This window comes from Oncorhynchus mykiss, chromosome 9 (assembly GCF_057628025.1).
Source record: "Oncorhynchus mykiss isolate SJ-2025 chromosome 9, ASM5762802v1, whole genome shotgun sequence".
NCBI classification, from domain to species: domain Eukaryota; kingdom Metazoa; phylum Chordata; class Actinopteri; order Salmoniformes; family Salmonidae; genus Oncorhynchus; species Oncorhynchus mykiss.
Window position 1 is genome coordinate 3180748 of NC_143030.1, and position 25730 is coordinate 3206477.

General features: G+C 46.3%; 1 protein-coding gene across 3 annotated transcripts in view; it reads right to left on the reverse strand.

Moving 5' to 3' along the window:
* Positions 1-1031: 1031 nt before the first annotated feature.
* Positions 1032-25730, reverse strand: part of LOC110518554 (2-acylglycerol O-acyltransferase 2-A) — a 31792-nt gene continuing 7093 nt past the window's right edge. For 2 of the 3 annotated variants that reach the window (XM_090183296.1, XM_090183295.1), the window contains 5 exons: positions 17755-17933; positions 13276-13480; positions 6082-6256; positions 2469-2668; positions 1032-2025 (listed from right to left, as the gene is read on the reverse strand). In XM_090183296.1, coding sequence (XP_090039422.1) covers positions 1871-2025; positions 2469-2668; positions 6082-6256; positions 13276-13480; positions 17755-17933 — 914 coding nt within the window. In that variant the 3' untranslated portion in view covers positions 1032-1870. Of the gene's footprint in view, positions 2026-2468; positions 2669-6081; positions 6257-13275; positions 13481-15921; positions 16668-17754; positions 17934-25730 lie in introns of those variants that run through there. The other variant, XM_090183297.1, reaches the window with a different exon arrangement.

Consider the following 25730-nt stretch of genomic DNA (forward strand, 5'->3'; position numbering starts at 1 on the left):
GTAAACCTAGGCATTGAGTGACGATGAGGGGTTTCATCTCTGGAAGCGCCAGTTAAGCTAGGTGCGGTCTCCGGATGTGTGGGGGGGTGGGACAAGGGGGCTATCTGAGGCATGTTGAGCAGGACTAGGGGCTCCACTGCAAAATAAAACAATGAGAGCTGCCCTAAACAACAGTATACAAGGCATATTGAAGTTAGAGAAAGGCATAAAGCAATCACAGGTGTTGATTGGGAGAGCCATAGACCGGGTGAGACAACGGGTAAACAGCTAGGACAACAACAGCTGGTAAATGGCAATGAATGGGCAGGGAGGGTCAGTTAACTACACACAGGGCCTGAGTTAGAGGCTGGGACCAACAGATAAACTAAATGAAGTACCGTGTTAATGAACAGTCCAGCAGGCATCAGCTGTGTAGCCGAGTGGTCATAGGGTCCAATGAGCAGCAAAGATGAAACAGGGAGTTGTTCGGTTACTACGCAAGGCGAGCGGGAGACACGGCGTTCAGGAAGCTAGCGGGCCAGGGCTAGCAGATGGATCAACACCAACGAAGCAGAGGCCGGTTGAGAGCACATCGGCCGAATTACATCAGTAGACCAGCAGAACAGTCGTGATGGATCGGCGGGGCTCCTTGTCAACAAAGGGTTCAGGCCAAGAGAGGTATTGTATTGGCAAGAGAGGTATTGTAGTTGGTGTACTTCGTTTGCTAGCCGGGAAATGGGCCTAGCTCGAGGCTAGCTGTTGCATGCTTCTGGACAGGGTCGTTAGCAACAATAGCCACTCGGTAGGAACTAGCTAGCTGCGAAGATCCAGTGTAATGGTCCAGAGATTGCGGCAGGAATCCGGTGATGTAGTGGAAGGAAAAAAGCAGTCCGATATGCTCAGGGCTGATATGGTGCTGTGCAGACTGGCAGATATTATCCAGGCTAAAGTGGCTGGAGTCCGAGCTAAAGGTAAAGACCGCTAGCAGTGGCTAACAATGACTAAAAAGCTAGTAGCTAATTAGGTCTAAAAAATAGCAGATCTGTACCACATTGGGGGCGGGTTGCAGGAAGTTTATTTAATTAGAAAATGGAGAGAAAAAAAAAGAGATTGAAATATAATGAAATGTATACAACAAAAAATATAATAAAATGTATACAACAAAAAATATAATAATAATAATAATAATAATAATAATATTTACATGGGACAAAAACAAACACGTCTTACTGCCCACCATCTTGGTACTAACTAACCCTACAGGACCCCACAGAATCCTACATGACCCTCTAGAACCCTACACAACACTACAGGACACTCTAGAACCCTACATAACTCTATAGAACCCAACAGAACCATCTAGAACCCCAACTAATCCTACAAAACGCCAACTAATCCTACAGAACCCCAACTAATCCTACAGAACCCCAACTAATCCTACAGAACCCTCTAGAACCCTACAGATGACCCTACAGGACCCTCTAGAACCCTACATAACTTTACAGGATCCTACATAACCCCCTAGAACCCTACATAACTCTATAGAACCCTACAGGACCCTCTATAACCCTCTAGAACCAGACAGGACCCTCTAGAGCCAGACAGGACCCTCTAGAGCCAGACAGGACCCTCTAGAGCCAGACAGGACCCTCTAGAGCCAGACAGGACCCTCTAGAACCAGACAGGACCCTCTAGAACCAGACAGGACCCTCTAGAACCAGACAGGACCCTCTAGAACTCTACATCAACTCCACAGAACCCTACATAACGCCACAGGATCCTACAGAAGCCTAACCTTCAGCTAGAACTCTTACCTAGAAGGTGTTGCAACTGCTTTGGATTTGTCTGTAAAGCTTCTTTTCCTGCTGATTACAGGTGTGGATGCACATATCTAGATGAAGTGGAGGTGTTTGTCTGGTGCAATGCCGTAGTTGTCCTTGTTGTCTTCAAACACCGTAGTGAGGCCCTCCAGGTAGAGAGAATGGAGACAGTCTATATCATCTTTAGTGGGAGAGGGGGTCTGGACCACTGGAATAGGCCTACCCACTGGAGAGAGAGAGAGAGAGATGAGAGAGAGCGAGAGATGAGAGGGGGTCTGGACCACTGGAATAGGCCTTCCCACTGGAGAGAGCGAGAGATGAGAGGGGGTCTGGACCACTGGAATAGGCCTACCCACTAGAGAGAGAGAGAGAGCGAGAGAGAGATGAGAGGGGGTCTGGACCACTGGAATAGGCCTAGCCACTAGAGAGAGAGAGGTGAGAGATGTGAGAGGTGAGCGAGGGGTGAGAGAGAGATGTGAGAGGTGAGCGAGGGATGGAAGAGAGGTGTGAGAGAGATGTGAGAGGTGAGGGATGAGAGAGGTGAGGGATGAGAGAGGGATGTGAGGTGAGAGAGAGAGAGGTGAGAGGTGAGGGATGAGAGAGGGATGTGAGGTGAGAGAGAGAGAGGTGAGAGGTGAGGGATGAGAGAGAGTTGAGTGTGTGTCTTACCAACAGTGTGTATGGGCTCTCTGTAGGGCAGTAGACCGAAGCTGTATTGGAACACTCCTCGTCCGGTGAACATTGGCAGCGCCACTCCCATGAGCCTTTGCAAGTGGTCCTGGAGCCAGCGGAGCGGCGAACCGGCAGGGTTGGTCATCTGGTCGAAGAGCTCATTCTCCCCAAAGGAGAACACAGGTACTAGCTGGGCCCTACGAGACATTATATATACTGGACATTACACAAACCAGCAGGGTTGGTCATCAGCTTGTTTTCCCCTGAAGGAGAACACAGGTACTAGCTGGGTCCTATAGGACAATAACTGGTGGTGCCACTTCCCCTTACTCTCAATAACTGGTGGTGCCACTTCCCCCTTACTCTCAATAACTGGGGGTGTCACTTCCCCCTTACTCTCAATAACTGGTGGTGCCACTTCCCCCTTACTCTCAATAACTGGTGGTGCCACTTTCCCCTTACTCTCAATAACTGGGGGTGCCACTTCCCCCTTACTCTCAATAACTGGTGGTGCCACTTCCCCCTTACTCTCAATAACTGGGGGTGTCACTTCCCCCTTACTCTCAATAACTGGTGGTGCCGCTTCCCCCTTACACTTAAAAACTGGGGGTGCCACTTCCCCCTTACTCTCAATAACTGGTGGTGCCACTTCCCCTTACTCTCAATAACTGGGGGTGTCACTTCCCCCTTACTCTCAATAACTGGGGGTGCCACTTCCCCCTTACTCTCAATAACTGGTGGTGCCGCTTCCCCCTTACACTTAATAACTGGTGGTGCCACTTCCCCCTTACTCTCAATAACTGGGGGTGTCACTTCCCCCTTACTCTCAATAACTGGGGGTGCCGCTTCCCCCTTACTCTCAATAACTGGGGGTGTCACTTCCCCCTTACACTTAATAACTGGGGGTGCCGCTTCCCCCTTACTCTCAATAACTGGGGGTGTCACTTCCCCCTTACACTTAATAACTGGGGGTGCCACTTTCCTCTTACTCTCAATAACTGGTGGTGCCACTTCCCCCTTACTCTCAATAACTGGTGGTGCCGCTTCCCCCTTACACTTAATAACTGGGGGTGCCGCTTCCCCCTTACTCTCAATAACTGGTGGTGCCGCTTCCCCCTTACTCTCAATAACTGGTGGTGCCGCTTCCCCCTTACTCTCAATAACTGGGGGTGCCGCTTCCCCCTTACACTTAATAACTGGGGGTGCCGCTTCCCCCTTACACTCAATAACTGGTGGTGCCGCTTCCCCCTTACACTCAATAACTGGGGGTGCCGCTTCCCCCTTACACTCAATAACTGGGGGTGCCACTTTCCCCTTACTCTCAATAACTGGGGGTGCCACTTTCCCCTTACACTCAATAACTGGGGGTGCCGCTTCCCCCTTACTCTCAATAACTGGGGGTGCCACTTCCCCCTTACACTCAATAACTGGGGGTGCCACTTCCCCCTTACTCTCAATAACTGGGGGTGCCGCTTCCCCCTTACACTCAATAACTGGGGGTGCCGCTTCCCCCTTACACTCAATAACTGGGGGTGCCACTTCCCCCTTACTCTCAATAACTGGGGGTGCCACTTCCCCCTTACTCTCAATAACTGGTGGTGCCACTTCCCCCTTACACTCAATAACTGGGGGTGCCACTTCCCCCTTACTCTCAATAACTGGGGGTGCCACTTCCCCCTTACTCTCAATAACTGGTGGTGCCACTTTCCCCTTACTCTCAATAACTGGGGGTGCCACTTCCCCCTTACTCTCAATAACTGGTGGTGCCACTTTCCCCTTACTCTCAATAACTGGGGGTGCCACTTCCCCCTTACTCTCAATAACTGGTGGTGCCACTTTCCCCTTACTCTCAATAACTGGGGGTGCCACTTTCCCCTTACTCTCAATAACTGGGGGTGCCACTTTCCTCTCTATTTTGGCCAACTCTTGCATGCAGAACTGCTATAACTCAGCAACATGTGGGTTTTCCAGCATGAACTGCTATAACTCAGCAACATGTGGGTTTTCCAACATGAACTGCTATAACTCAGCAACATGTGGGTTTTCCAACATGAACTGCTGTAACTCAGCAACATGTGGGTTTTCCAACATGAACTGCTGTAACTCAGCAACATGTGGGTTTTCCAGCATGAACTGCTGTAACTCAGCAACATGTGGGTTTTCCAACATGAACTGCTGTAACTCAGCAACATGTGGGTTTTCCAACATGAACTGCTGTAACTCAGCAACATGTGGGTTTTCCAGCATGAACTGCTGTAACTCAGCAACATGTGGGTTTTCCAACATGAACTGCTATAACTCAGCAACATGTGGGTTTTCCAACATGAACTGCTGTAACTCAGCAACATGTGGGTTTTCCAACATGAACTGCTGTAACTCAGCAACATGTGGGTTTTCCAGCATGAACTGCTATAACTCAGCAACATGTGGGTTTTCCAGCATGAACTGCTGTAACTCAGCAACATGTGGGTTTTCCAGCATGAACTGCTCGTTTCAAGTCCTGTCACAACATCTCAGTTGGGATTAGGTCTGGACTTTGACTAGGCCATTCCAGAAATTCAAATGTGTTTTTTTTAACCATTTTCACGTAGACTTGATTGTGTGTTTTGGATCATTGTATTGCTGAATGACCCAGCTGAGCTTCAGCTCACAGACGGATGGCCTGACATTCTCCTGTATAATTCTCTGATACAGAGCAGAATTCATGGTTCCATCTATTAAGGCAAGTTGTCCAGGTCCTGAGGCAGCAAAGCATCCCACTACCACCACCATGCTGACCCCAAACCATCACACTACCACCACCATGCTGACATAAACTAGAATAACATATTAAAGTGGTTCAACTGGGACCAGCTGGATATTAACATATACACTGGGACCAGCTGGATATTAACATATACACTGGGACCAGCTGGATATTAACATATACACTGGGACCAGCTGGATATTAACATATACACTGGGACCAGCTGGATATTAACATATACACTGGGACCAGCTGGATATTAACATTACACTGGGACCAGCTGGATATTAACATAAACACTGGGACCAGCTGGGCATTAAGGAACACCACAAACATACAGTACATTAAAATCAAACACACCACATGTATTGAATCTAGTAATTCAATATTACTGTGTTTCAAACATGTTTCAGACCTATCTGTATTCCATACCTATCAGTGTTTAAAATCTACCCATGTTTCAGATGTTTCCCACTTACCCGTGTTTTAAACCTACATATGACGTGTTTTAAGACTTCCTGTGTTCCCACCTACCCGTGTTTTAAGACTTCCTGTTTTCCTACCTACCCGTGTTTTAAGACTTCCTGTGTTCCCACCTACCCGTGTTTTAAGACTTCCTGTGTTCCCACCTACTCGTGTTTTAAGACTTCCTGTGTTCCCACCTACCCGTGTTTTAAGACTTCCTGTGTTCCCACCTACCCGTGTTTTAAGACTTCCTGTTTTCCCACCTACCCGTGTTTTAAGACTTCCTGTGTTCCCACCTACCCGTGTTTTAAGACTTCCTGTGTTCCCACCTACCCGTGTTTTAAGACTTCCTGTGTTCCCACCTACCCGTGTTTTAAGACTTCCTGTGTTCCCACCTACCCGTGTTTTAGTGCCAGTTTGATGAATCCCTTGCGGTGTAGAATCTGAAGGGTGAGAGCACCTGGCCGGGCGTCTAGAGCCTCTGGAGCGCCCCCTATAGCCACCACCGCCACATTACCTCCTCTAGGAGCTGAGAGCAGGTAGGACAGGCTGGCTTTCTCACTGGATACCAGACCTGGCATGAACACATAATACACACATCACACACACATTATACACACACACCGTAACCCTAATTACACACACACACACACAAACACCTTAACCCCAATTACACACACACACACACAAACACCTTAACCCTTATTTCACACACACACACACAAACACCTTAACCCTTATTTCACACACACACACACCACACACACACACACACACCTTAACCCTTATTTCACACACACACACACACACACCTTAACCACAAATACACACAAACATTACACACCCTAATTACACACACACACAAACCCTACTTACATAGACACCTTAACCCCAAATACACACACACACATTACACACCATAATCACACACACACACACAGTAACCCCAATTACACACACACACCTTAACCCCAATTACACACACACAAACACCTTAACCCTTATTTCACACACACCTTAACCCCAAATACATATACACACAAACATTACACACCCTAATTACGCACACACACACACACACACACACACACCTTAACCCCAAATACACACACACACACAACACACCCTAATTACACACACACACACACACACACTAATGCTACTTACATAGACACCTTAACCCCAAATACACACACACACACTACACACCATAATTACACACACACACACCTTAACCACAATTACACACACACCCTAATTACTTACACACACACTACCACATGTGATTTTCCATGTACACACACACACACACACACGTGATTTTCCATGTGTAAAGATATATGGTGCTTTCTAAAGGTTTGTAAAGGTCAGTACATTTCAAATATGCTAATGTATTCAGGATGTTCCCCTGTAGACACAGAGAGAGAGACATGTATTCAAGATGTTCCCCTGTAGACACAGAGAGAGAGACATGTATTCAGGATGTTCCCCTGTAGACACAGAGAGAGACATGTATTCAGGATGTTCCCCTGTAGACACAGAGAGAGAGACATGTATTCAAGATGTTCCCCTGTAGACACAGAGAGACATGTATTCAGGATGTTCCCCTGTAGACACAGAGAGAGAGAGACATGTATTCAGGATGTTCCCCTGTAGACACAGAGAGAGAGAGACATGTATTCAGGATGTTCCCCTGTAGACACAGAGAGAGAGACATGTATTCAGGATGTTCCCCTGTAGACACAGAGAGAGAGAGAAATGTATTCAGGATGTTCCCCTGTAGACACAGAGAGAGAGAGACATGTATTCAGGATGTTCCCCTGTAGACACAGAGAGAGAGAGACATGTATTCAGGATGTTCCCCTGTAGACACAGAGAGAGAGACATGTATTCAAGATGTTCCCCTGTAGACACAGAGAGAGATACATGTATTCAAGATGTTCCCCTGTAGACACAGAGAGAGAGACATGTATTCAGGATGTTCCCCTGTAGACACAGAGAGAGAGACATGTATTCAGGATGTTCCCCTGTAGACACAGAGAGAGAGACATGTATTCAAGATGTTCCCCTGTAGACACAGAGAGAGAGACATGTATTCAGGATGTTCCCCTGTAGACACAGAGAGAGAGACATGTATTCAAGATGTTCCCCTGTAGACACAGAGAGAGACATGTATTCAGGATGTTCCCCTGTAGACACAGAGAGAGACATGTATTCAGGATGTTTCCCTGTAGACACAGAGAGACATGTATTCAGGATGTTCCCCTGTAGACACAGAGAGAGAGAGACATGTATTCAAGATGTTCCCCTGTAGACACAGAGAGACATGTATTCAGGATGTTCCCCTGTAGACACAGAGAGAGAGAGACATGTATTCAGGATGTTCCCCTGTAGACACAGAGAGAGAGAGACATGTATTCAGGATGTTCCCCTGTAGACACAGAGAGAGAGAGACATGTATTCAGGATGTTCCCCTGTAGACACAGAGAGAGAGACATGTATTCAAGATGTTCCCCTGTAGACACAGAGAGAGATACATGTATTCAAGATGTTCCCCTGTAGACACAGAGAGAGAGACATGTATTCAGGATGTTCCCCTGTAGACACAGAGAGAGAGACATGTATTCAGGATGTTCCCCTGTAGACACAGAGAGAGAGACATGTATTCAAGATGTTCCCCTGTAGACACAGAGAGAGAGACATGTATTCAGGATGTTCCCCTGTAGACACAGAGAGAGAGACATGTATTCAAGATGTTCCCCTGTAGACACAGAGAGAGACATGTATTCAGGATGTTCCCCTGTAGACACAGAGAGAGACATGTATTCAGGATGTTTCCCTGTAGACACAGAGAGACATGTATTCAGGATGTTCCCCTGTAGACACAGAGAGAGAGAGACATGTATTCAAGATGTTCCCCTGTAGACACAGAGAGACATGTATTCAGGATGTTCCCCTGTAGACACAGAGAGAGAGAGAGACATGTATTCAAGATGTTCCCCTGTAGACACAGAGAGAGACATGTATTCAGGATGTTCCCCTGTAGACACAGAGAGAGAGAGACATGTATTCAGAATGTTCCCCTGTAGACACAGAGAGACATGTATTCAGGATGTTCCCCTGTAGACACAGAGAGAGAGAGACATGTATTCAGGATGTTTCCTTGTAGACACAGAGAGACATGTATTCAGGATGTTCCCCTGTAGACACAGAGAGAGATACATGTATTCAAGATGTTCCCCTGTAGACACAGAGAGAGATACATGTATTCAGGATGTTCCCCTGTAGACACAGAGAGAGAGACATGTATTCAGGATGTTCCCCTGTAGACACAGAGAGAGAGACATGTATTCAGGATGTTTCCCTGTAGACACAGAGAGACATGTATTCAGGATGTTCCCCTGTAGACACAGAGAGAGAGAGACATGTATTCAAGATGTTCCCCTGTAGACACAGAGAGAGATACATGTATTCAAGATGTTCCCCTGTAGACACAAAGAGAGAGAGAGACATGTATTCAAGATGTTCCCCTGTAGACACAGAGAGAGATACATGTATTCAAGATGTTCCCCTGTAGACACAGAGAGAGAGACATGTATTCAGGATGTTCCCCTGTAGACAGAGAGAGAGACATGTATTCAGGATGTTCCCCTGTAGACACAGAGAGAGAGACATGTATTCAGGATGTTCCCCTGTAGACACAGAGAGAGAGAGAGAGAGAGAGACATGTATTCAGGATGTTCCCCTGTAGACACAGAGAGAGAGATACATGTATTCAGGATGTTTCCCTGTAGACACAGAGAGAGAGACATGTATTCAGGATGTTCTGAAGGCAATCCTGTAGACACAGAGAGACAGGAACTGTTGACACTGACGGAAACACACAGACACGTTAGTACACGCCCAGTCCACGCCACGCCCAGTCTCTGGCCTATTGTGAAACAGAGTGGAGTCAGTTTGTCTGGCGGTGTGTGTCAGTGTCACCTACTTGGTCAGCGTTGTCAGATTTTGCAACAGAAACTTTCACAACAGGAAAACCCTGCGGCAGCAAATACAGCGTGTACACACCCACACATGATGTAGTCCCTAAAGAAGGGTACTAACCTCCACACATGATGTAGTCTCTAAAGAAGGGTACTAACCTCCACATATGATGTAGTCCCTGAAGAAGGGTACTAACCTCCACACATGTAGTCCCTGAAGAAGGGTACTAACCTCTACACGTGATGTAGTCCCTGAAGAAGGGTACAAACCTCTACACATGATGTAGTCTCTAAAGAAGGGTACTAACCTCTACACATGATGTAGTCCCTGAAGAAGGGTACTAACCTCCACACATGATGTAGTCTCTAAAGAAGGGTACTAACCTCCACACATGATGTAGTCTCTAAAGAAGGGTACTAACCTCCACACATGATGTAGTCTCTAAAGAAGGGTACTAACCTCTACACATGATGTAGTCCCTGAAGAAGGGTACTAACCTCCACACATGATGTAGTCCCTGAAGAAGGGTACTAACCTCCACACATGATGTAGTCTCTAAAGAAGGGTACTAACCTCCACACATGATGTAGTCTCTAAAGAAGGGTACTAACCTCCACACATGATGTAGTCCCTGAAGAAGGGTACTAACCTCCACACATGATGTAGTCCCTGAAGAAGGGTACTAACCTCTACACATGATGTAGTCCCTGAAGAAGGGTACTAACCTCTACACATGATGTAGTCCCTGAAAAAGGGTACTAACCTCCACACATGATGTAGTCCCTAAAGAAGGGTACTAACCTCTACACATGATGTAGTCTCTGAAGGGTACTAACCTCCACACATGATGTAGTCTCTAAAGAAGGGTACTAACCTCTACACATGATGTAGTCCCTGAAGAAGGGTACTAACCTCCACACATGATGTAGTCTCTAAAGAAGGGTACTAACCTCCACACATGATGTAGTCTCTAAAGGGTACTAACCTCCACACATGATGTAGTCCCTGAAGAAGGGTACTAACCTCCACACATGATGTAGTCTCTAAAGAAGGGTACTAACCTCCACACATGATGTAGTCTCTAAAGAAGGGTACTAACCTCCACACATGATGTAGTCCCTGAAGAAGGGTACTAACCTCCACACATGATGTAGTCCCTGAAGAAGGGTACTAACCTCTACACATGATGTAGTCCCTGAAGAAGGGTACTAACCTCTACACATGATGTAGTCCCTGAAAAAGGGTACTAACCTCCACACATGATGTAGTCCCTAAAGAAGGGTACTAACCTCTACACATGATGTAGTCTCTGAAGGGTACTAACCTCCACACATGATGTAGTCTCTAAAGAAGGGTACTAACCTCTACACATGATGTAGTCCCTGAAGAAGGGTACTAACCTCCACACATGATGTAGTCTCTAAAGAAGGGTACTAACCTCCACACATGATGTAATCTCTAAAGAAGGGTACTAACCTCCACACATGATGTAGTCCCTGAAGAAGGGTACTAACCTCCACACATGATGTAGTCTCTAAAGAAGGGTACTAACCTCCACACATGATGTAGTCTCTAAAGAAGGGTACTAACCTCCACACATGATGTAGTCCCTGAAGAAGGGTACTAACCTCCACACATGATGTAGTCCCTGAAGAAGGGTACTAACCTCCACACATGATGTAGTCTCTGAAGGGTACTAACCTCCACACATGATGTAGTCTCTAAAGAAGGGTACTAACCTCCACACATGTAGTCTCTAAAGAAGGGTACTAACCTCCACACATGATGTAGTCTCTAAAGAAGGGTACTAACCTCCACACATGATGTAGTCCCTGAAGAAGGGTACTAACCTCCACACATGATGTATTCCCTAAAGAAGGGTACTAACCTCTACACATGATGTAGTCTCTAAAGAAGGGTACTAACCTCCACACATGATGTAGTCTCTGAAGAAGGGTACTAACCTCCACACATGATGTAGTCTCTAAAGAAGGGTACTAACCTCCACACATGATGTAGTCCCTGAAGAAGGGTACTAACCTCCACACATGATGTAGTCCCTGAAGAAGGGTACTAACCTCCACACATGATGTAGTCTCTAAAGAAGGGTACTAACCTCCACACATGATGTAGTCTCTAAAGAAGGGTACTAACCTCCACACATGATGTAGTCTCTAAAGAAGGGTACTAACCTCCACACATGATGTAGTCCCTAAAGAAGGGTACTAACCTCCACACATGATGTAGTCTCTAAAGAAGGGTACTAACCTCCACACATGATGTAGTCTCTAAAGAAGGGTACTAACCTCCACACATGATGTAGTCCCTGAAGAAGGGTACTAACCTCTACACATGATGTAGTCCCTGAAGAAGGGTACTAACCTCTAAAAATGATGTAGTCTCTGAAGAAGGGTACTAACCTCCACACATGATGTAGTCTCTAAAGAGGGGTACTAACCTCCACACATGATGTAGTCTCTAAAGAAGGGTACTAACCTCCACACATGATGTAGTCTCTAAAGAAGGGTACTAACCTCCACACATGATGTAGTCTCTAAGGGTACTAACCTCCACACATGATGTAGTCTAAAGAAGGGTACTAACCTCCACACATGATGTAGTCCCTGAAGAAGGGTACTAACCTCCACACGTGATGTAGTCTCTGAAGGGTACTAACCTCCACACATGATGTAGTCTCTGAAGGGTACTAACCTCCACACATGATGTAGTCTCTAAAGAAGGGTACTAACCTCCACACATGATGTAGTCTCTAAAGAAGGGTACTAACCTCCACACATGTAGTCTCCAAAGAAGGGTACTAACCTCCACACATGATGTAGTCTCTAAAGAAGGGTACTAACCTCCACACATGATGTAGTCCCTGAAGAAGGGTACTAACCTCCACACATGATGTATTCCCTAAAGAAGGGTACTAACCTCTACACATGATGTAGTCTCTAAAGAAGGGTACTAACCTCCACACATGATGTAGTCTCTGAAGAAGGGTACTAACCTCCACACATGATGTAGTCTCTAAAGAAGGGTACTAACCTCCACACATGATGTAGTCCCTGAAGAAGGGTACTAACCTCCACACATGATGTAGTCCCTGAAGAAGGGTACTAACCTCCACACATGATGTAGTCTCTAAAGAAGGGTACTAACCTCCACACATGATGTAGTCTCTAAAGAAGGGTACTAACCTCCACACATGATGTAGTCCCTGAAGAAGGGTACTAACCTCTACACATGATGTAGTCCCTGAAGAAGGGTACTAACCTCTACACATGATGTAGTCCCTGAAGAAGGGTACTAACCTCTACACATGATGTAGTCTCTGAAGAAGGGTACTAACCTCCACACATGATGTAGTCTCTAAAGAAGGGTACTAACCTCCACACATGATGTAGTCTCTAAGGGTACTAACCTCCACACATGATGTAGTCTAAAGAAGGGTACTAACCTCCACACATGATGTAGTCCCTGAAGAAGGGTACTAACCTCCACACGTGATGTAGTCTCTGAAGGGTACTAACCTCCACACATGATGTAGTCTCTGAAGGGTACTAACCTCCACACATGATGTAGTCTCTGAAGAAGGATACTAACCTCCACACATGATGTAGTCTCTGAAGAAGGGTACTCTGAACCAGAATGGCAGCATCAGGAGGTAGGGGGTCATTCCGGGGAACAGCGAGGTGAACCCTGACGCCTCCGTACAGAAGTTCCCAAAACCCCCCGCCACCAGAACACCATGGGGGTGGAACCCAAAGATGTAGTTAGAACCAGGGTCCAGATCCACCGTCTTTATGAGCTTGGGGGGGGGGAGCAACAGGTACTGTAATTAGAATCCTCGGCGTGGGTCCTAACCTTAACTCAGGACCCCCCCTCCCGGACCTGCACATAAAGGACCCACACTGAGAGGACCTACATCCAGACCACAGCACCACCAGCCACATCCACACACCCCACCCCAACCAATCAACCCTTCCCCCCTAAAGGACCCACGCTGAGAGGACCTACATCCAGACCACAGCACCACCAGCCACATCCACACACCCCACCCCAACCAATCAACCCTCCCCCCCCCAAGTCAACCATGCCCACACCCCAACCCCGCCAACCCAGAGATAATTTCCAACCCAGAGATCATCCCCCCCCCCCTTGGGTTGTGCCGTGGCGGAGGTCTTTGTGGGCTATACTCAGCCTTGTCTCAGGATGGTAAGTTGGTGGTTAAAGATATCGCTCTAGTGGTGTGGGGGCTGTGCTTTGGCAAAGTGGGTGGGGTTATATCCTTCCTGTTTGGCCCTGGCCGGGGGTGTCCTCGGATGGGGCCACAGTGTCTCCTGACCTCTCCTGTCTCAGCCTCCAGTATTTATGCTGCAGTAGTTTATGTGTCGGGGGGCTAGGGTCAGTTTGTTATATCTGGAGTACTTCTCCTGTCCTATTCGGTGTCCTGTGTGAATCTAAGTGTGCGTTCTCTAATTCTCTCCTTCTCTCTTTCTCTCTCTCGGGTGGGCCTGAGCCCTAGGACCATGCCCCAGGACTACCTGACATGATGACTCCTTGCTGTCCCCAGTCCACCTGGCCGTGCTGCTGCTCCAGTTTCAACTGTTCTGCCTTATTATTATTATTCGACCATGCTGGTCATTTATGAACATTTGAACATCTTGGCCATGTTCTGTTATAATCTCCACCCGGCACAGCCAGAAGAGGACTGGCCATCCCACATATGCTCTCTCTAATTCTCTCTTTCTTTCTCTCTCTCTCTCGGAGGACCTGAGCCCTAGGACCATGCCCCAGGAATACCTGACATGATGACTCCTTGCTGTCCCCAGTCCACCTGGCCGTGCTGCTGCTCCAGTTTCAACTGTTCTGCCTTATTATTATTTGACCATGCTGGTCATTTATGAACATTTGAACATCTTGACCATGTTCTGTTATAATCTCCACCCGGCACAGCCAGAAGAGGACTGGCCATAGCCTGGTTCCTCTCTAGGTTTCTTCCTAGGTTTTGGCCTTTCTAGGGAGTTTTTCCTAGCCACCGTGCTTCTACACCTGCATTGCTTGCTGTTTGGGGTTTTAGGCTGGGTTTCTGTACAGCACTTTGAGATATCAGCTGATGTACGAAGGGCTATATAAATAAATTTGATTTTGATTTGATCTCAACAGAGAAAAATGTCCTCCTGTGTGCTACCTATATCCCCCCACCAGAACTCCCATACTTTAATGAAGACAACTTCTATAGGAGGGGTACACCTATAGATCATCTCTTGGCAGTAGTACTGTAGACTACTTTATCACTGACCTCAACCCAGAGTCTCTCAGAGCATTCAGTCAGCCCACTGACAGCCCTATCAGACCACAGCAAAATCACAATGTACTTGAACAGAGCAATACTCAACCATGAGTCATCAAAGCTGAACAAACTGCTATTAAGAAATGCTACAGATGGAAGGAGGGTACAAACCTACCAAACAACTATTGGCCAACAACAAATCCAATCCCTCCTAGACAACTTCCTGGACAAAATGTTTTCCTGCAATAGTGAAGGTGTAAAATTAACAGTAGGAAGCCTGAACAATATATTTGACCTATCAGCTAACATCATATTTAAATTCCGGCAGAAAACCTAAGACAAATTACAACAATGAGAAACGGTTTGATGAAGAATGTAAAAACCTCAAAAAGAAATTGAGAAACCTATCCAAACAAAAACACAGAAAACCCGAGACACACCTTCACTATGGTGAATCACTAAAACAATACAGAAATACACTACGGAAAAAGAAGGAACAGCAAGTTGGATATTTGATCAATGTATTTGAAGAATCCATAGAATCAAACCACTTCTGGGAAAATTGGAACAAAATGGAGATGTATGGGTAAACCACTTCTCCAATCTTTTTGTCTCTATAACAAAGAACAAACAGCAAAAACATATACATGATCAAATACAAATCTTAGAATCAACTATTGAAGACTACCAGACTACCATTCTCCAATTACATTGAATGAGTTACAGGACAAAATAAAAACCCTCCAACCCAAAAAGGCCTGTGGTGTTGATGGTATCCTCAATGAAATTATAAAATATACAGACCACGAATTCCAATTGGCTATACTTAAACTCTAACACCATCCCACAAACCTGGACAAAACACCCAATTGAGACTGTATGCAGAATTCTGCAAAAATATACTCTGTGTACAACGCAAAACTCCAAAAAATGAATGCAGAGCAGAGATAACATACCTGACTATGTACAGACTCCGTGAGCATAACCTTGCTATTGAGAGGCACCGCCTCAGTCTTCTCTTGAGAGCCAGGTCTGCCTATGAGCTGACTGCCCACAAAATGAGGTGGAAACTGAGCTGCACTTCCTAACCTCCTGCCAAATGTATGACCATATCAGAGACACATATTTCCCTCAGATTACACAGATCCACAAAGATTTAGAAAATAAGTCAAACTGATAAACTCCCATATCTCCTGGGTGAAATACCACAGTGTGCAAACACAGTTGCATGATGTGTGGCCCGTTGCCATGACAAAAGGGCAACCAGTGGAGCACAAACAACATTGTAAATACAGTCGTGGCCAAATGTTTTGAGAATGACACATATCTGCATCAGTTTGTATGATGGCAATTTGCATTTACTCCAGAATGTTATGAAGGGTGATCAGATAAATTGTAATTCATTTCAAAGTCCATCTTTGCCATGCAAATTAACTGAATCCCCAAAAAACATTTCCTCTGCATTTCAGCCCTGCCACAAAAGGACCAGCTGACATGTCAGTGATTCTCTCGTTAACACAGGTGTGAGTGTTGACAAGGCTGGAGATCACTCTGTCAGAGTTCAAATAACAGACTGGAAGCTTCAAAAGGGGCGGCAGGGTAGCCTAGTGCATTGGACTAGTAACCGGAAGGTTGCAAGTTCAAATCCCCAAGCTGACAAGGTACAAATCTGTCGTCCTGCACCTGAACAGGCAGTTAACCCACTGTTCCTAGGCCGTCATTGAAAATAAGAATTTGTTCTTAACTGACTTGCCTAGTAAAATAAAATAAAAAGGAGGGTGGTGCTTGGAATCATTGTTCTTCCTCTGTCAACCATGGTTACCTGCAAGGAAGCACGTGCTTTGCACAAAAAGGGCTTCACAGGCAAGGATATTGCTGCCATTGCACCTAAATCAACCATTTATCGGATCATCAAGAACTTCAAGGAGAGCGGTTCCAATTGTTGTGAAAAAGGCTTCAGGGCGCCCAAGAAAGTCCAGCAAGCGCTAGGACCGTTGCCTTAAGTTGATTCAGTTGCGGGATCGGGGCACCACCAGTACAGAGCTTGCTCAGGAATGGCAACTCCCCAGACCTTAATCCCATTGAGAACTTGTGGTCAATCCTCAAGAGGCAGGTGGACAAACAAAAAGCCACAAATTCTGACAAACTCTAAGCATTGATTATGCAAGAATGGGCTGCCATCAGTCAGGATGTGGCCCAGAAGTTAATTGACAGCATGCCAGGGCGGATTGCAGAGGTCTTGAAAAAGAAGGGTCAACTCTGCATCAACTTCATGTAATTGTCAATGAAAGCCTTTTGACACCTATGAAATGCTAGTAATTATACTTCAGTATCCATAGTAACATCTGACAAAAATATCTGAAGACACTGAAGCAGCAAACTTTGTGGAAATTAATATTTGTGTCATTCTCAAAACTTTTGGCCACGACTGTACTACCTATATTTATCTGTTCATTTAATTTCCCTTTCATACTTCAACTACTTGCACATTGCTACAACACTGGACATAGCCAATAATATAACATTTGAAATGTCCATATTCTTTTAAAACGACAAAGCCCTTTGAATTGAATTGAGAGATGGAGAAAGCCCTTTGAATTGAATTGAGAAAGAGAGAAAGCCATTTGAATTGAGAGAGATGGGGGGAAAAGGAAGGAAGTTTGGGCTGAGCAGCATGAGCCTCTTGCAGAGCAGTATTGCTTAGACACAGGTTTCATTGAAATGAATGGGAGCGTCTCACACTCTGCAAAAGTTACGGCCCAAGTAGGCCTGTTAGGGGTCAGTCTTACATTTAGAGGGAAGTAGTCTCTGAAGTGTTTCCAGACACTGCAGTTCCGAAGCCACTCTGACCTCCGACCCCCGCTGGTGGGTGTGTCCCTGTCCAGATACAGCCAACCAGCATACAGCGCCGCCAGAACCCACCAATCAGAGACGCACAGCAACACATACCCTGCTAGACAACACTGGGCTGGGGGATGAGGGGGGGAAATAGGGCAGACATGTTATTGGTCATTTACTCGCTGGGGGGAGGAAAATAAGGTCACATGTTTGATAAAGGAGAGCAGAGAGCAAATGTGTGTGTGTGTGTGTGTGTGTGTGTGTGTGTGTGTGTGTGTGTGTATATATATATATATATATATGTGTCCATTCTCACCCACACATACCCCTGTCCCCTAACAAGGTGACCCCAGCTTCACTACAGAGACAAAGGTAATGCATGGTCTGCATTGGAAGCACAGCGGTGATGTGGTCTCAGTGCATTCAACAGACTCTGGGAGGTGCATGGTGCTGTGGTACAGAGATGGATCTGACCTCTGGGAGGTGCATGGCGCTAGGGTTAGAGGGTAAGGGTTAGAGGGTTACACTATACAACCATAACCACTGATCTAGGACCAGATCACCCTGCCCCAGTCCTAACCTGAACCATTAGATATTAACCTAACCACTGATCTAGGACCAGTCATAACCTGAACCATTAGATACTAACCAAACCACTGATCTAGGACCAGTCCTAACCTGAACCATTAGATACTAACCTAACCACTGATCTGGGACCAGTCCTAACCTGAACCATTAGATACTAACCTGGGACCAGTCCTAACCTGAACCATTAGATACTAACCTAACCACTGATCTGGGACCAGTCCTAACCTGAACCATTAGATACTATACCAATTTACAGAAGCCAGGTCATGAAGGAAGGCTTGCTCATTAAAGTGTTTTAGCAAGCGTCTATGACACATCAGGATAGGTCGTTTCACTGAGCAGCCATTACGAACACAGTGTGTAAAACAGTAATCACTAAGATAATTACAGAAAACACCAGACAGATACCTATCAGGATTATTTGTGAGGATAACATCGAGGAGAGAAGCCTTTTCTGGGTGTTTGGAGTCATACCTTGTGGGATTGGTGATAATCTGAGAAAGATTTAGAGAGTCCCATTGCCTTAGGACTTGGTCAGGTGGTTTAAGCCCGTCCCAGTTTAGGTCACCTAGCAGGACAAATTCAGGCTTCGTGTAAGGGGCCAGGAGAAAGCTTAGGGCAGGTAGGGTACAGGCCAGTGCTGATGGAGGACGATAGCACCCAGCAACAGTCAACAAAGAGCTATTTGAAAGTTTAATGCTTAAAACCAGCAAATCAAATAGTTTGGGGACAGACTTGGTGGAGACAACCGAGCACTGAAGGTGATCCTTGGTAAAGATTGTCACTCCCCCACCTTTAGAAGATCTGTGTTGCCAAAAAAAGGTTATAACCAGAAAAGTTAACATCAGTGTACAAAACACTCTTTCTGAACCACGTCTCAGTAATGACCAACACATCTGGATTGGAGCTGTGAACCCACACTTTCAATTTTTTATTTTACCTTTATTTAACTATCAGTGAAGCAGTGAAGCAGATAGAGCACAAGTCAGAATTGGGGCTAGCAACAGTAGATGGGCAAGGGTGTACATGCACATTTCCAGATATCATCAACACTAATACAATCAAGGCACGGCAGAGGACAGGGAGAGCTCTGCAGTGCTGATTTATGACACCTCAATGTGCATCAGATGGCAAAAAGATCATATTGTACAGCAATTTCATCAGGTAACATGAATACAAAGCCGGCGAGAGGTGGTTAAAATAGGATGGGAGGACAAAAGTCTGTGTAACCAACCAGGTGTGGGAACAAACAGTCTGTCCCACGGTTGGGTAAAGAAAGTTTGTAGTCAACAAAACATGCAGGACTCATGAGGCAAATAGCAAAATGTACAAGAAAAAAATGTAATATATAACGACTTGAGGCTAGCCATTGTAAGTTCAGAGTCACTCGCCCCAACAGTGCCTGTGTGCTGGAGGATAACGAAAGCTGGGGAGAAGGGTGAGTGTGGTGGAGGTACCTGTACCAGACAGGAGGAGACAGGAGAGGGCAGACAGTGAACAGAGAGGGGTGAGTGTGGTGGAGGTAGCTGTACCAGACAGGGGGAGACAGACCAGGGAGAGAGGGGAGTGTGGTGGAGGTAGCTGTACCAGACAGGGGGAGACAGACCAGGGAGGGAGGGGAGTGTGGTGGAGGTACCTGTACCAGACAGGGGGAGACAGACCAGGGAGGGAGGGGAGTGTGGTGGAGGTACCTGTACCAGACAGGGGGAGACAGACCAGGGAGGGAGGGGAGTGTGGTGGAGGTACCTGTACCAGACAGGGGGAGACAGACCAGGGAGGGAGGGGAGTGTGGTGGAGGTACCTGTACCAGACAGCAGGAGACGGGAGAGGGCAGACAGTGAACAGAGAGGGGTGAGTGTGGTGGAGGTAGCTGTACCAGACAGCAGGAGACAGGAGAGGGCAGACAGTGAACAGAGAGGGGTGAGTGTGGTGGAGGTAGCTGTACCAGACAGCAGGAGACAGGAGAGGGCAGACAGTGAACAGAGAGGGGTGAGTGTGGTGAAGGTACCTGTACCAGACAGGAGGAGACAGACCAGGGAGATAGGGGAGTGTGGTGGAGGTAGCTGTACCAGACAGGGGGAGACAGACCAGGGAGAGAGGGGAGTGTGGTGGCGGTAGCTGTACCAGACAGGGGGAGACAGACCAGGGAGAGAGGGGAGTGTGGTGGAGGTAGCTGTACCAGACAGGGGGAGACAGGCCAGGGAGAGAGGGGAGTGTGGTGGGGGTAGCTGTACCAGACAGGGGGAGACAGACCAGGGAGAGAGGGGAGTGTGGTGGAGGTAGCTGTACCAGACAGGAGGAGACAGGAGAGGGCAGATGGTGAACCTGTCTTTTAATCAGGGGACTCCATGACATCTCCTGTCCTCCATCTGTATTAACCTGTCTTTTAATCATGCTTCCAAGATGGTGTAGCAGTGCAGACGTGGTTTGTTGTCCTCTCGTCTACTTTGTCTTCTTTTTGTGTGTGTGTGTGTGTGTGTGTGTGTGTGTGTGTGTGTGTGTGTGTGTGTATGTATGTATACACACACACACACACACACACACACACACACACACACATACATACATACATACATATATATATATATATATATATATATATACATACACATTTATTTTTCAATCTCTTTTTCCATTTTTAAATTAAATATACCTTCCGGTAACCCGCCTCACTCAATGTGACACGGATCCGCAATTTTTTGTTAGACCCTATAGCCAAAACCTTCCTCAGAAGGTAGCCAGCTAATTAGCTAAGTTACTAGCTATTTAATCATTGTTAGCCACTGCTAGTGGCCTTTACCCTCTGCTCAGGCACCAGCCGTTTTTTTTAGCCTGGATAATACCTGCCAGCCTCTGACTGTTTTTCTCCACTACAACGCCAGATTCCTGCCGACCATTGATCATCACAGCTAGCTATCTTCAACTGAGTGACCCAGCCCAGAAGCTAGCCCTGAGCCAGGCGCATCTCCCGGCTAGCAAACAAAATTCCCAAAACTACAATAACTCTTTCGCCATCTTGCCCTGCCCCTTCGTCGACACGGCGCCCCGCCGTACCACCACGACTGGTCCGCAGATGTAATTCCATCAGCTGTGCCTTCAACCGGCCTTTGCCAGACGACGGAGCAGACGCTTCTACCTAACCCGGATTACTAACTTTAAATGCCGTGTCTCCCGCGTGCTAGTGTAGCAACGCCTACCTAGCGGCTTCCCTGTTCCTTCTATTGACCGCATAGCTGATGCCTGCTGGACTGTTCATTTATCACGGTACTTCACTTTGTTTATCTGTCGGCCCCAGCCTCCAAATCAGGCCCTAAGTGTAGTTAACCGACCCGCTCTGTCCATTCATCGCTATTTTACCTGTGTGTAGTTAACCGACCCGCTCTGTCCATTCATCACCATTTTACCTGTGTGTAGTTAACCAACCCTCTCTGCCCATTCATCACCAATTTACCTGTTGACTTAGCTGATTAGCTGTTGTTGTCTTACCCGTTGTGGACTTAGCTAGCTCTCCCAATCAACACCTGTGGTTGTTTTATACCTCGCTTTATGTCTCTCTCAAATGTCAATATGCCTTGATAAGTATCTTAAACAACAGTATACATTGTTTTAGTTTACTGCGGAGCCCCTAGTCCCACTGTACATGCCTGAGATACCTCCTTTGTCCCACCTCCCACACATGCGGTGACCTCACCTAGTAGACCCAGCATTCCCAGAGATGCAACCTCTCTTATCTGTAATCAAAAAGCCTTGGTTTCATGCATGTTAACATCTGAAGCCTCCTCCCTAAGTTTGTTTTACTCACTGTTTAAGTGTAACAGTACTCGTCTTGCGTTGTGTACAATCAGTCATCGACACGGAACTCCAACATGTAGCACCAGTCATGTAGCTTTATTCTGATAAGAACGACACAAAATTGCACGTCATGCAATGCACGTCTCACCATCCAACTCTGCACTCACGCACGCTGGTTTGGTGCTTGTTCACTGGGAAGATTCTCAAAATAATACAATTACAATATACAATATAATATATTTAACCATGTACCTGATAAGAACGACACAAAATTGCACGTCATGCAATGCACGTCTCACCATCCAACTCTGCACTCACGCACTGTACAAAATATATGAACCCCCCCACCAGACACAGTAAGTTGCTAGCTAGTACTGGCGGGAATTCTCTACAACAAAATGCACAACAAATATTCTCCAAAAACCGCTGCATCTTATGTGTGATGTTCGAATAACATTTACAAACAATTTGATATAAATTGTACATTTAAATTATCACTTGAGAGTATAAAAATCACTTTTGATGTACAGTGCTTTGCAACCAACAACTTACCGCTGGTTTGGTGCTTGTTCACTGGGAAGATTCTAACTGGAACATCCCCCCTCGTAAGCAAGCTACGCAAACCAGCCAATAAGATGCCATGTTGAGTAGGTGAAGGCAAAACAAACTCAAACCTAAAACCCATTGGCTTAACAATAAAGTGGCAAGGGGAATCACCAATATAACCCTGTTACATAAGCACACTCCGCCAACCCTGATCTCCTTGCCGTGTCTGAATCCTGGCTTAAGAAGGCCACCAAAAATTCTGAGATGTCAATACTCAAGTACAACATTTTCCGTCAAGATAGAACTGCCAAAGGGGGAGGAGTTGCAATCTACTGCAGAGATAGCTTGCAAAGTTCTGTCATACTTTCCAGGTCTATGCACAAACAGTTTGAACTTCTAATTTTAAAAATGAATCTCTCCAGAAATAAGTCTCTGACTATTGCCACCTGCTACCGACCCCCCTCAGCTCCCAGCTGTGCCCTGGACACCATATGTGAATTGATTGCCCCTCATCTATCTTCAGAGTTCGTTCTGTTAGGTTACCTAAACTGGGATATGCTTAACACCCCAGCAGTCCTACAATCTAAGCTAGATGCCCTCAATCTCACACAAATTATCAAGGAACCCACCAGGTACAACCGTAATTACATAAACATGGGCACCCTCATAGATATCATCCTGACCAACTTGCCCTCCAAATACACCTCTGCTGTTTTTAATCAGGATCTCAGCGATCACTGCCTCATTGCCTGCATCCGCTATGGGTCCGCGGTCAAGCGACCACACCTCATCACTGTCAAACGCTCCATAAAACACTTCTGCGAGCAGGCCTTTCTAATCGACCTGGCCCAGGTATCCTGGAAGGATATTGACCTCATCCCGTCAGTCGAGGATGCCTGGTCGTTCTTTAAAAGTGCTTTCCTGAGGGATCACGTGACCCTTGAACGAGATGGCCGCATGAACTAAGAGCTCCGCACAAGTAGTTTCCAATTCCTAATCTTACCTCCACTCCAAGTTCACACTCATTTAGCTTTAGCAAGAAAAAGTCATGGCGGCTACAAAAGGCGACACTACAGGTGACATTTTTACCCGGACTCGAGTATTAGCGACGGAAAAAGCCTCCAAGAAGAAGCTAGCTTCAGAAAAAACTAGCGCCATTAGCCAGGAGCAAGAGAACCCGCTCCCCCACGAGGCACAACGAATGCCAACCTCGCACTCTGTCGAAGACATCCTTTCTGAGTTGAGATCCCAACGTACAGAACTAAACACTAAATTAGATGCCATTAATTCTCAGCTCAGTGCGATAGGGGGCAAGGTGACAATCCTGGAAAACGCTTTGCCTGACATCAACAACAAGATAACCATAAACGCGGGGCGCCTGGACGAGGCAGAGGGGCGAATCCTATCCATGGAAAACTTATTGACAGATGCCATGGAAACAATAGCATATGCTAAAAAGAAAATCGAGCATCTGGAAGAGAAAACAGAGGACCTGGAAAACAGGGGGCGAAGGAATAATTGTGTTCTATTCAATCTGGGCGAAAAAGAAGAGGGAAACATGCCACTGATCCGCTACCTGCAAGACAAACTTCCCGAGTGGCTCCACCTGCCCACCGACAGGCCCATAGAACTCGAGAGAGCTCACCGAGCACTGAGGCCCCCACCAGCAGCCAGACAACCAGCGCGCCCAATCACCATACGTTTCCTGAGATTCACCGACAAGGAACGAGTCCTACAGGCGGCGAAAAACAACACCATCACAGTGGGAAACGCCAAACTCGCTTTACACCAGGACCTGTCAGCTGGAATACGCCGAAAGCGCCGAGAATTTGACGAAGTGAAGAAATACTCCATTGACCGAGGCATCTTCAGGGGATTCAAATACCCAAACGAGCTCAGGATTCTTCACCAAGGAGCCTTGCGACAAACCTAAAACCCATTGGCTTAACAATAAAGTGGCAAGGGGAATCACCAATATAACCCTGTTACATAAGCACACTCCGCCAACCCTGATCTCCTTGCCGTGTCTGAATCCTGGCTTAAGAAGGCCACCAAAAATTCTGAGATGTCAATACTCAAGTACAACATTTTCCGTCAAGATAGAACTGCCAAAGGGGGAGGAGTTGCAATCTACTGCAGAGATAGCTTGCAAAGTTCTGTCATACTTTCCAGGTCTATGCACAAACAGTTTGAACTTCTAATTTTAAAAATGAATCTCTCCAGAAATAAGTCTCTGACTATTGCCACCTGCTACCGACCCCCCTCAGCTCCCAGCTGTGCCCTGGACACCATATGTGAATTGATTGCCCCTCATCTATCTTCAGAGTTCGTTCTGTTAGGTTACCTAAACTGGGATATGCTTAACACCCCAGCAGTCCTACAATCTAAGCAAGATGCCCTCAATCTCACACAAATTATCAAGGAACCCACCAGGTACAACCGTAATTACATAAACATGGGCACCCTCATAGATATCATCCTGACCAACTTGCCCTCCAAATACACCTCTGCTGTTTTTAATCAGGATCTCAGCGATCACTGCCTCATTGCCTGCATCCGCTATGGGTCCGCGGTCAAGCGACCACACCTCATCACTGTCAAACGCTCCATAAAACACTTCTGCGAGCAGGCCTTTCTAATCGACCTGGCCCAGGTATCCTGCTTTAGCAAGAAAAAGTCATGGCGGCTACAATAGATCCAACGGGATGTGTCGAGTTGTTTGGGAACTCGGCTGGGGTGTTCAGAGATTATTATTTTATGTACACCATTTATTTTCCTTTTATGTGAACGCAGCTGTAATTACTATCCACTTTTACCCAGCGATGACTTGCACTAAAGTTTGATTTCTGCTCGATGACGATGACTAGTACCTTAAATCTATTGACATGGAACTGCCATGGTCTAGGGCATGCAATAAAACGAAAAAAGATACTATGTGCTCTAAAAAAGGAAAAAGCAGACATTGCGCTATTACAAGAGACACACCTCTGTGATGCTGAAC